General features: G+C 37.5%; 1 protein-coding gene across 1 annotated transcript; it reads left to right on the forward strand.

Annotated features, from left to right (window-relative positions):
- The first annotated feature begins 4120 nt into the window (after positions 1-4120).
- LOC108903779 (coiled-coil domain-containing protein 40) lies at positions 4121-9782 on the forward strand. Its single transcript, XM_018706073.1, has 2 exons — positions 4121-6295; positions 9300-9782. Exons 1-2 carry the CDS (start codon positions 4121-4123, stop codon positions 9780-9782), a joined length of 2658 nt encoding a protein of 885 aa, XP_018561589.1.
- Positions 9783-11826: the final 2044 nt, after the last annotated feature.

The raw sequence follows: 11826 nt of genomic DNA on the forward strand, positions 1-11826 counted from the left end.
CGCCATTATTCTATGGCTAGAAATTGGCCTCAATGATTTGGGATCGAGGGGGATTATCCCTCTTTATCCTGCCTCATCTCGTGTAGGCCTGGACAGCCTTCGTAGGTGGGCCCCATCCGTCGTCTACCCCGACCGCAAATGCGGCCGGTGTAGGCGCTTTGTGGGACCTCCTTTTGTCCTGGCTGGGCCCCGCCGGCTAGGGCCCTGATATTACACTAAAAATAAATTAACATTCAAATAAGATTTATTACAAAACTATGAACTTATTATTAGTTATTTTTCACAATATATATGCTAGGCAATATCCAAAACTAGGATTAGTTCATGGCAAACGATATTTATTTAGTCCAAATAAATCCTTTTTTCAGTGAATGGAATCAAAATTGCCTTAGGAATCGGGTTGCTTTTATATTTAGATACTACTTTTTCTTATACTCGCGGCACACACCGGTATTCGCAATCCTGCTCTCGTCCGGCTGCCGCAGCCTGCGATGTGACATGGCGGCGGCGGCGGCGGCGTGTGTGTTGACAAGACCGAGTCCCCGGGTCAGCCCGGAAGACACGTTCCGGGGATTACGCTGGCAACAGAACCCCGCGCCGTGTCAACAGTCCCTCCGGAACTGTTTGTCCATCGCGCCAATCAATTTTTAACGGACTCTCCGCGATACACCGATAGTGAGTAGCGTCCTATACCATCTCAACCCTTTGTAATGTTAACAGTTAGGCTGGGTATCTCGTTTAATAGTCGCGACGGCAATATTTTAACATTCTTTAACAAAAATGTACAAGTTTTGCTACAAAAACCAGAAAATACGCTAATAAAAATTGGGAAAAAAAACACAGGATTTTTACATAATATGTACATACCTATACAGGGTGTCTCACATTTAAATAGCAGGACTTCAGGAATCAGTAGAAGACCTCATTTTGAGTCTAAAAGTTCCTATATATATGGGACCTAAAACGCTTCGTTTCTGAGATACAGGGCGTTCAATTTTATTTTTGTTTTATTTATTTATTTTTTAACTAAATAACCGCTGACAAAAAAAATCATCATGTTGCGGCGAAAGACTTAGTATTTGAGGGCAAATAATTTGACACAGAAAATCATCGCATATTAGTTCCAGTGGTGGAGATAGAGGGGTCTCTATGCATATTTTTATAAAAAAAAGTATAGCCGATTTGATATTTTGCAAATGTTTTCGAAAAATATGAAAGAGCATTCAATTTTACCCAGAAAAGGCCCTCTTGTCCAAAGTCGATAGGAGGTGGCGTTTTCAAGAAAAACCGAAAATACTGTTTAGAAGTCAAATAATAATTTTTAAACATTGTGTTACAACTAAATTAAATATGTAGTTCAAAAATTCGGTTAAAATTGTTTTTAATTAATTAAATGAAAATAAATACAAAAATAAATAACGAAAACCATATTACATCAAAGCAAATGTTCGAAATGTAAACCATTTTCTTCGATACATAACTGACACCGACGCTGAATAGAACGTCTCATTTGAATTAAGTTATTGTCTCTGATTTCACTGCATGCGTTCCGAATCCGACGAATAAGTTCATCCCTTGTGTCCACAGTAGTGGTATAAACTCTCTCTTTAATAAAACCCCAGAGGAAAAAATCTAGGGGTGTCAGATCAGGGGATCGGGGAGGCCATGCAACGATACCCCCGCGGCCAATCCATTTTTCGGGAAAGTGGGTGTTCAACCAGTTCCTGACATTTCGGCCAAAATGAGCTGGACAGCCATCAAGTTGAAACCATGCTCGCATTCTTAAATTCAGAGGAATTTCCTCCCACATGTTGGCACTCTCGGTCTCTAAGAACTCTAAGAAATTCGCAGAATTCAGTCGTTGAGGTAAGATGTAAGGGCCGAAAAGACAATTGTTATAAACGCCGAGCCAAATATTAACACTAAATTCGTGCTGAAAATTTCGTGGTCTGATTGCATGCGGGTTTTCATGTGCCCACTCATGCTGATTGTGTAAATTTGTCACACCTCGACGAGTAAAACATGACTCGTCGGTCCATAATATGTGTGATAAAAAATTTCCGTCGTTTTCAATTGAGTTAAGAATCCACCGAGAAAAAGCTATTCTATGTTCCTCGTCACCCGGACGTAAACCCTGAACAGGTTGTAAGTGGTAGGGATGTCTATGATCTCGTCTTAATGTTCTAGAAATAGTGCACCTGGAAACACCAATAATCCTGGAAATTTTTCTGGTACTCGTCGTGGGATCTCTGTCAAATTCGTGCAAGATTCGCTGATTCCTCCTATTTCTGCCAATATTAACGTTAATTATGTTGCGATCCCTATGGACCAGATTCAATCCGTCATTAGCGAAACGTTGATGAACATTAATAAAAACGTGTGGATGCGGCTGTCTTCTATTAGGAAATCGTCTCCGATATTCCCTAGCAGCTTCTGCCGAGTTCCCATTGGCAAACCCGTATATGAAGTGAATATCTGCGTATTCTTGGTTCGTAAACTTAAACGGCATTTTGAATTTGTTGCAATTTTTTTTAATACTCTACACACAATTAGAAACTATAATAAAATAAGCGCAAATGTCAATATTAGAATGACATTTCAAGTCTGATTTGATTTCTAAACAGTATTTTCGGTTTTTCTTAATTTGACTTCTAAACAGTATTTTCGGTTTTTCTTGAAAACGCCACCTCCTATCGACTTTGGACAAGAGGGCCTTTTCTGGGTAAAATTGAATGCTCTTTCATATTTTTCGAAAACATTTGCAAAATATCAAATCGGCTATACTTTTTTTTATAAAAATATGCATAGAGACCCCTCTATCTCCACCACTGGAACTAATATGCGATGATTTTCTGTGTCAAATTATTTGCCCTCAAATACTAAGTCTTTCGCCGCAACATGATGATTTTTTTTGTCAGCGGTTATTTAGTTAAAAAATAAATAAATAAAACAAAAATAAAATTGAACGCCCTGTATCTCAGAAACAAAGCGTTTTAGGACCCATATATATAGGAACTTTTAGACTCAAAATGAGGTCTTCTACTGATTCCTGAAGTCCTGCTATTTAAATGTGAGACACCCTGTATATAGGAACTTTTAGACTCAAAATGAGGTCTTCTACTGATTCCTGAAGTCCTGCTATTTAAATGTGAGACACCCTGTATATGGTTTTTGTACACAAAAAAATGTAAATGAATTGAACATACGCACGATACATTGTCTAGAATTACACGTTTGAGTGTACATATATTATTATCTTCTCGCAATGTATTGTTCTTTTTTACGTTGTAATTTTTTGAAGAATGTTTTTCCTTATCTACTTAATTACTTATTTCAAAATAAAAATCTATTTTACGGAAGAAAATACATACTTATTGTTTATTTAATTAGTTCTTACAATTAAAGAAATCTTAGAGTAATGCAAAGTTTATACAGTTTTCGGGAGTGAAAATTTTAATTTTTACTGCACTGTGGCGTCAAAACAACCATGATCTAGTGTAATTTTACATAAAACTGTTATTAGTGTAGAAACGGAACGATAACGAAGCAAAATAGTGGTAACCGTCTCCTGCTGAAAGGTTATTTAGGCTACAGGCGACATTAGTAGAAAAATGAACAGATACGAAAAGGCAGAAAAACACGAGATATCTACCACAGTGAAAGCGTCAGCAGGTAGGCATCAGACAGGCAGGGCCCGAGGGACTCGAGGCAGGCAACTGAGATTTTTGTGATTTTTAGCGAACCCAATTACCGATGCGCCGGTTTTTCTTGCTCGGGGGGCTCGCCTGTTTTCATAAGGTGTGCCAGACGCGCTTCCACTGCCCTCGATCTCCCTACCGCCCGTCGTTCAGTTCATTTTTTCTCTTTATCACCGTGTTTTCTGCCTCTATAACGATACAGTAATAATTACTTTCGGAAAATATTAGGTCAGTATGCGTGCCGCGCGATTCATTTTTTCAGTTCCACCGAAATCAGTTTGTTGCGGCTCCTAAGCAACCTGCTGTGCGTCATTGCCATGGAGACTTGTTGACATTCCCATCGATTATTTTTGACAAACAGAAAATATTCATCATCAGTTAAAGTGCCGTGAATAGTAGGTGGTAAATAGGTTTTAACGACAATGGAAGCGAAATCTCCAAAACCGTCGGAAACGGCTTCAGAAAGAAAGAGCCCGGAAAAAAGCTCGCTAGCTCCTGATCACCCGCTCCTTCAGCGGTTCCAGAAAGCCCTGAAAGAGCACCTGCTAACCCAGATAAGTCGTTTAGAGGGCGAAATATTCGAAAGCGAATCCGAAGCTAAGAAAAAGAATGCAGAGAGGGAACAGCTAGGCGTTCAGACCTACGAAGCTCAGCAGCTGGTTTGCTCACAGCACAAAGTCCTCGAGAACATCGTCGCAGACTTGCAGACCGTTACTGCGGCGAAGGAGGAAATGGAGGCGGCCCTAGAAGAGGAGAAACAAAAACAGAAGGGGCTTAGAGAAAAGATATATCTAACGGAGAAAAGTAACAGAGAGCTGCAGAACGAAATCGAATCAATAAATTACCTGATACACCAGATGTCTCAGTGGGAAAACAAAATAGAATCAAATATAAGCGTGAACCAGCGCATCGCCGAAAAGACGAGGAAAGACAACTTACTGCTAGCGCAAGAAAAGCGAGCTCAAGACTTGTTGATTTACAACCTGATGAGGGAGATTTGGAGACTAGAAGGCGAGATCGAAGCGATGGAAATTCAGACCAAAGTTCAAAGTTCGGAAATAGAAGAACAAGAAGAGGCAATCGCGGTCGGCAACACGAACGTGGAAGCTCTCCAGGCAGAATACAGGTGCCTCATGCACTCCTGGAACTCCGTGGTCGTCGCGATTTCCAACAGAAGCAAAACCATAGATTGCCTGAACGAGGAGGTGAACAGGATGCAGGAGAACCTAAAGAGCATCACAGCGGAAACCGAACAGGTGAAGAAGCTGACGAAGAAGGAGCTAATAGAGAACGAACGGAGGACAGTGCTGAAAAATAGGATAGAACAGGATATAAAATATTGCAAAGCCCAAACAGACGAGGAAATGAAAAAGAGAAACGCCATCGAAAGAAACATGTTGGAGTTGCAAGCCATATCAGAGCAGACGGAGAAGGACATCGAAAGTGTCAGGAACGAGATCCAGCACAGACAAACTTATTTAGACGTCATCACGAAAGACTACGACAAAATCGTATCGAAGAAGACCGGTTTGGAAGAGAAATTGCTGAAGAACCTACAGAACCAACTGGCCAACGATAAGGCGGCCGTCAGCCTGTATAGAATGTTGCGCGCCATCAAAGACAAAACAAAGGACGTGGAAGTTATCATGAACGAGGCGGAGAATAAACGCAGCCGCCTGATCGCGAACATCGAGTCGCAGAAGTACAACAATTACCAAACCAGGGGGATGCTGCAGGATCTCCAAAAACAGCAGGCGGATCTGGAGAAGGAGACCGACGCTCTGCAGGAGGAGAAAGCCAAGTACGACCTGCTGTTCAGGAAGAGAGAGAGACAGTATGACTATTTAAATAGCAAAATAGAAAAGGCCACGATCAAGGACCATCCCACGATCTCCCCTCAGGAGGTACGGCTGACACAATTGGAGAAACAGATCGAGGAGACCCAAGAATCCATAAAAAAACTGCAGCTGTTCTGGTTGAGGGAACAAAAAAATCTACTAGTGGTGTCCAAAGACCGCCAGGAACAGATCTACAACATAAACATGCTAAAGAAGCAATCTCTCATCCTCGAACAGAAGAATTTACGAATACGCGACGAGATCGAGGCGTACAAGAAAGCGGCAGAGAAGGTGCTGCACAACATCAACAGTCTCCAGAATAGGAGCACCGTCCTTTCGGAAGTATTATTCAAGAAGCGCCACCAGAAGACCAACCTGGACAGGAATAACGTGCTGCTGCAGTCCGAGTACGACACCAAACTGAGAGACGCCGACCTGGCCTGTTTGGAGATCGAAGCCGATGTGACCGACATCGAAGAGGACAGGGTCAATCTGAGCAAGAATCTCGTCGAGGTGAACAGGGAGGTGCTGGAGTGGGAAAAGAAGTTGCAGCTGGTCAAGGAGACGTTGAGCAACGTGAAGGAGGAGAGAAGCGAGAGCGGTGAGGTGGGGAACATGAGGCAGGAGATACACAAGATGCAAGTCATCTACGGCCAGTTGAGGAGGGCACAGGAAAAGTTGGTCAAAGACCTGGATCACTGCGTCGGCAGGAGGGAATCCATCTATATGGTGTCGGAGGCTAGGCAGAAGAAAACTCAGGTACACTCATAATATAAAAATTTTTATCTAAAATTTCATTAACCATGTAATTTTACACTTTTTGCGTAATTCACCCAAACCGTAAATTTGCATTATCGATAAGTACGTATAGTCTACAGTACAGGCCCCCCCTGGAAAGTTGATTACCACATACTTTATAACTCCTGAGGGGCTTCGTTTTGACGAGTCTACCACATTTTTCCTCCACGACTTTTCTCGATTCCTCCGCTTTTCCACTCGGAAAAGTCCAAAAACATGGCAATTTCCCGGGGTCTTGAAAAGTCAAGACCACATCTTTTATCTTTAACTTAAGTAACTGGAAATTTTGTTGCAAATGCCGATTAAAATTTGTCCGACAGAAATTCCTCCGACATTGACGTGTCTACCGGTCGAAACATGCCAAAACAACAGGGTATTGAAAATCAATTACCACATAGGTAATTTTTAGTAAAATTAATTGTAAATAATTAATTCAGACAAAAAGTATTGTTGTCCGACAAATTTCAAGCCGCGTTTTTTCAGTCCGACAGCTGGAAATCGGAATTTTCACGGGGTATGAAAAATCGATTACCACATATCTAATTTTCATTTTTTCCACTTTTAAATTTACTGTACAAAATAGTGATATAAGTGTCCGACGATTTAATGTCCGCAAATTATTAAAAAATCAATAAATCAATAAACGTGATGAAATTTAATTTTTTCACTCCAAAAATTTCATATTTATAAATGGTTATTAATTATTATTATGTAAATTATTATTTGTTTCAAATAAATAATTATAATATTGCTTATTTTATGCTTAAAAATTTAAAAGTTATAAACAAATGAAGTTATTTTTGAGGCGATTAATACGATCTTAGTGCATAATGCATTATTTCTAAATAAATTAATATTATACTTGATATAAAAATCCTTTTTTCTCTTTCAAGTTTTCATTCGCGTTCGTTATTTTTCTTTACAAAAATTTTCCTATTTTTCTAAAAGAAAATCCCAAAACTTTTGTGCATAATTTTTTTACACCATACATACTTTTTTGAAATCGTTTAATTCTTTTCTCGATATTTATTTGGCTAAATTGAGCATATAGAGATTTACAATTACAAGAATAAAACGAAAAATATATACAGGGTGTTTAAGAAAGACCTCCCTTAAATAAAGAGGGTGATATTATGATAAAAAATGAGAATTTTTTGTCTTATGAACTCCATGTCTATCTCCTCTTGTTTTCGAGATACAGAGAGACAAAATAAAATTTTTTAAATAATATTTTTATGAAAATTTCCAAATAGTGCCAAATATTTTTATGAAATTTGGTAGCCCGAGGTTTTTAAGGTTGCAAAATACGCCAGTCTAATTATTTTTTGTATATTTCATAGAAAGCGCTAGTTATGCTACATTCTTATTACAATTTAAGTTATATTTTTTTTTAAGGTTAGGTTTTTTACCAGTCGGGCTCTAATTTCTATTGTACAATTTTATTTTCTAAAAATAATGTACTCTTGTTAGAACTTCCTAATGTGGACGATTTTCAAGAAAAAAGGCTTTTAATTACACTCTTACAATATTGCACTATAAAATAAGTGACTTTTTTCAAAGTAAGCTTGAGGAGATAGACATATAGTTCATGTGACAAAAAATTCTTATTATTTGTCGTCCTCACTCCCTGTATTTACGGGAAGTCTTTCTGAAACACCCTGTATTGTATATTTATATGGAATTTTGCTTAATACATGAAAATACTTTATTAGAAATTATAAATACATGTGCACAATTTTTAACGAAATTTTTTTCATCTTTTTTTGTCGGACTGATGATTTGCGGATATATTTTTGTCGGACATTACAATTTTTGCTTATAAAAAACACTTTTCTATCGTGTGTTATTTTTGTCCGACATGTGGTAATCGATTTTTCATACCCCGTGAAAATTCCGATTTCCAGCTGTCGGACTGAAAAAACGCGGCTTGAAATTTGTCGGACAACAATACTTTTCGACTGAATTAATTATTTACAATTAATTTTACTAAAAATTACCTATGTGGTAATTGATTTTCAATACCCTGTTATTTTGGCATGTTTCGACCGGTAGACACGTCAATGTCGGACATATTGAAATCGGCATTTGCAACAAAATTTCCAGTTACTTCAGCTAAAAATAAAAGATGTGGTCTTGAGTTTTCAAGACCCCGGGAAATTGCCATGTTTTTGGACTTTTCCGAGTGGAAAAGCGGAGGAATCGAGAAAAGTCGTAGAGGAAAAATGAGGTAGACTCGTCAAAAGGATGCCCCTCAGGAGTTATAAAGTATGTGGTAATCAACTTTCCAGGGGGGGCCTGTACTATGGACTAATATATGTATATTTACAACACCTAAAGCGTAATTTTACACTAAGAAACAGCAAAACTAAAAATTATTTGTATGAAGAAAAAGAAAATCTATTATTTTGTAATATACTTACCTACTTATTTTTTTACATACCTAACTTATCTAAATATTTTTCCAAGACAGGTTACGACGCACTTAAGTAAAGAGAAAATAACATTAAATTAGAGTAAAATATAAATTTCTGAATTCTTTCTTATATTAAATTTTACACACTTTTCTTAGTGACGTATTCATCCTTCAGTGTTTAAATGTAAAAATGAGCTACTAAATACGTTTTCATATTCAGAAAACCCTAATATACCTAATGGTTGAATTGATCGTCTTTAACTACCTAAATAAATAATTTGACCTACTCATCTAAGATAAATGTATCATTTACATTTTTCGTGTATAAAAACCATTACAAATATGTAAAAATCCCTATGTGAATTTCCCCAATTTTTATCAGCATGAAAAAAAAACATGGTGTCTTTCGAAAAAAAATAAAATTTTGATATTAAACAAACGTATTTAACTTTATACAAATATTTTTGTTTATTTTAACTTGAGCCATTACTATGCGAAAGAATACGCATCATTTTTTTGATGATCTATTCTAATAACCAACCGTTGTTGAAGGGAGCCGCTGAAAGGACGAGAGTAAATTACTCAAGAAAAATGGACAACGTAAAAAATAAAATAAAGCAAATGGAAAGCGAAACGGAATCGCTCAAATTGAAATGCAGGGCTATCGAGGAGCAGAAGGAAAACTTATTGCAAGGTCTGGAAAGCACCGAGAGAAACATCAAGATGTATGAAAATTATTCCAGTAACCTTAGTCGCGACGTGGAAATCTCCAAAACCAGCAGACAGATGAACTTCGAACTTCTACTCGTCAATCAGAAAAAGGTGAGTCTCTATCACGACATATCGGTGGGGAGGCAGCCGTTCCTCATGTACAAAACGGAGGACCAACTTGCTACCGAATATACTAAACAGAAGGATCTATCCAATAAGTTGGGTAAAATTGTTGAAAACTTAACCGTGGACTTCCCCAATTACAAGCAGGAATTTGATCGTGTATATAACAGTCTGAGGGTAAGCGCTCTCTTGATGTATTAAATCTGTCTGTTTTTTTTTTATACAAATAAATCGTAGTGTACGTATTACAATTAGTAGTCAATTATCGATATTTACATTAAAAGGTACATTAAAAAGTTATAAACACCACTGAATCACTAATAGATAAAAACATAACGTCAACAAAATTAATTTAAAAAAAATGTAAGATCACAAGATTTTTTTGTTGTCTGGTTTTATTTTTGCTAACGCAGATTATTAAATCTATACACTTTATATGATTCACGTTTCAGTAACACAACTGTAACTAGGTATCAGTAGAATATCTCATTCTAAGAATAAAAACTCATGTCGTTTTTTTTTTCGTTTTATTACTTGCTACATATTTTTCTAAACTTTTTCCAATCGAATCTTCTATTGTTAGTCGATTTGTATGCTAATTAGCATACTTCGTATACTGTGTACTCTATATTCGTCTTTGCACTCGGTAACAAAAAAAAAAAAGAAATTTTTCAGATACGAAGCGTTCTACGACCCAAAAAGTTTATGTAAGCGATTTTTTTATAGTTGTAAATATATTCTATAGTATACGGCTTACGATTTCCGTTCCGTAAGTCTCTGATCGTAATATGTATTTACATGACCCCTTAATTGACGCTAAACAGAGGCCCAGTAAATACCAAAGTGGTGATCTTCTAGGAAGGAGCAGTCACCGAAATTCGCATCGCGCGAATATTTCCATTATCCCATCAAAAGGGCCACAGAGATGAAAAAGTAACCCCGTTACGAGCCGGGTAATTACCCCGCGTCCCAGCACCTCCCGGATACATTTAGCCCTCTCGGCAGAGAGCACTCAGCCCATTTAAATAATGACGTCGTCTTCGTCGACGCTGTAGTCGTCGTGAGTGTCACTCGCGTTTTCACGGGGTGGCTAATGGAACCGCCGCCGCGGCTGTCACCGCGTCTGAGTGGATCGCTTCCTCACGTCCATTGTCTGCCGCCTCCGAGGTATTACTTAACGCTTAGACGCCGTGTCTTACTCCCACGCCCGGTGACAAATGAACACCTAGCTTCTCAATAGGTACGGAGACGGCGTTACGAGTCTCTCGTACATCTTCATTTCGAGGTGTAGGGACGGGAGGAGGGTTCAATTAGATCGAATGACGCATGGGTATTAATTTTTCTGTTCTGCTCCACGCCAACGGTATTACGCTTGTCGTTTTAGAACGATGGTTCCGATGATAGTTTCCGTTAACAAAGTTTCAGAGGCGGGATGCATTTGACAATAACAAATCCACAAATGTATAGATATTTGTTCATTTTATTACTTGTGTTTCAAATTTAGTTTAGAAAACAATAAACAAATTAATGTAGGTATCTACTGTTTCTTATTCCAGAATAAAATGAGCGTAATAACATGACAATAATATTTTTTTTAATTGTTAGACATTTTAACCTATACATTACATAACAGACGAAAGATAATTTTGAACATAACTTATTAACATGATCACTCCAATCCAGAAATTGATTTACCTACAGAGTGACCCATTTGAAAGCGGGCCACCCTCATAACATTTTTATTTATGGAGCGATTTTGACGAATTTTTTTTTGAAATGTAAAGGGGGGAAAAGTGTATTTTGGGGACAAGCGCCGTCCAGTTCTTTTTTAAACTAAGGCCTACTAGATCACATTCAGAGGCTGAAAAATCCAGAATCCATATTAGCGATTTTTTTAGAAAAAATCTGCGTACGCCACTGGATTCGGCGTCCCCTGAAATGGATCTGTACCAAATTTCATGAAAAAATATTCAACATTAACGATTCTGCGGCTAAATTTCTGTCAAATTGTTTATTATGCATAAAGAAACTTTTTATCTAGTAACCCATGCGATAATAAATCAATCACAACAAATATTTAATAACACGTTTAATAGACATCATTATACCAAAATACAATGAAACAGACAGAAAAATGAACGAGAAATTAACATAAAATTTACAAAAAATACAATAAAATAAAATTAACACACATGAATTAAATTAAATTCTGGAATTTTCAACTAAATCTTCATTTAATTGAATG

The sequence above is a fragment of the Anoplophora glabripennis genome, unplaced genomic scaffold (genome assembly GCF_000390285.2).
Source record: "Anoplophora glabripennis isolate ALB-LARVAE unplaced genomic scaffold, Agla_2.0 scaffold134, whole genome shotgun sequence".
NCBI lineage: Eukaryota > Metazoa > Arthropoda > Insecta > Coleoptera > Cerambycidae > Anoplophora > Anoplophora glabripennis.

Coding starts and splice junctions, on each gene's coding strand:
- LOC108903779 (XM_018706073.1), top strand. CDS start 4,121: ATGGAAGCGAAATCTCCAAAACCGTCGGAAACGGCTTCAGAAAGAAAG. Junction 6,296..9,299: donor CTAGGCAGAAGAAAACTCAG/GTACACTCATAA, acceptor CCGTTGTTGAAG/GGAGCCGCTGAAAGGACGAG.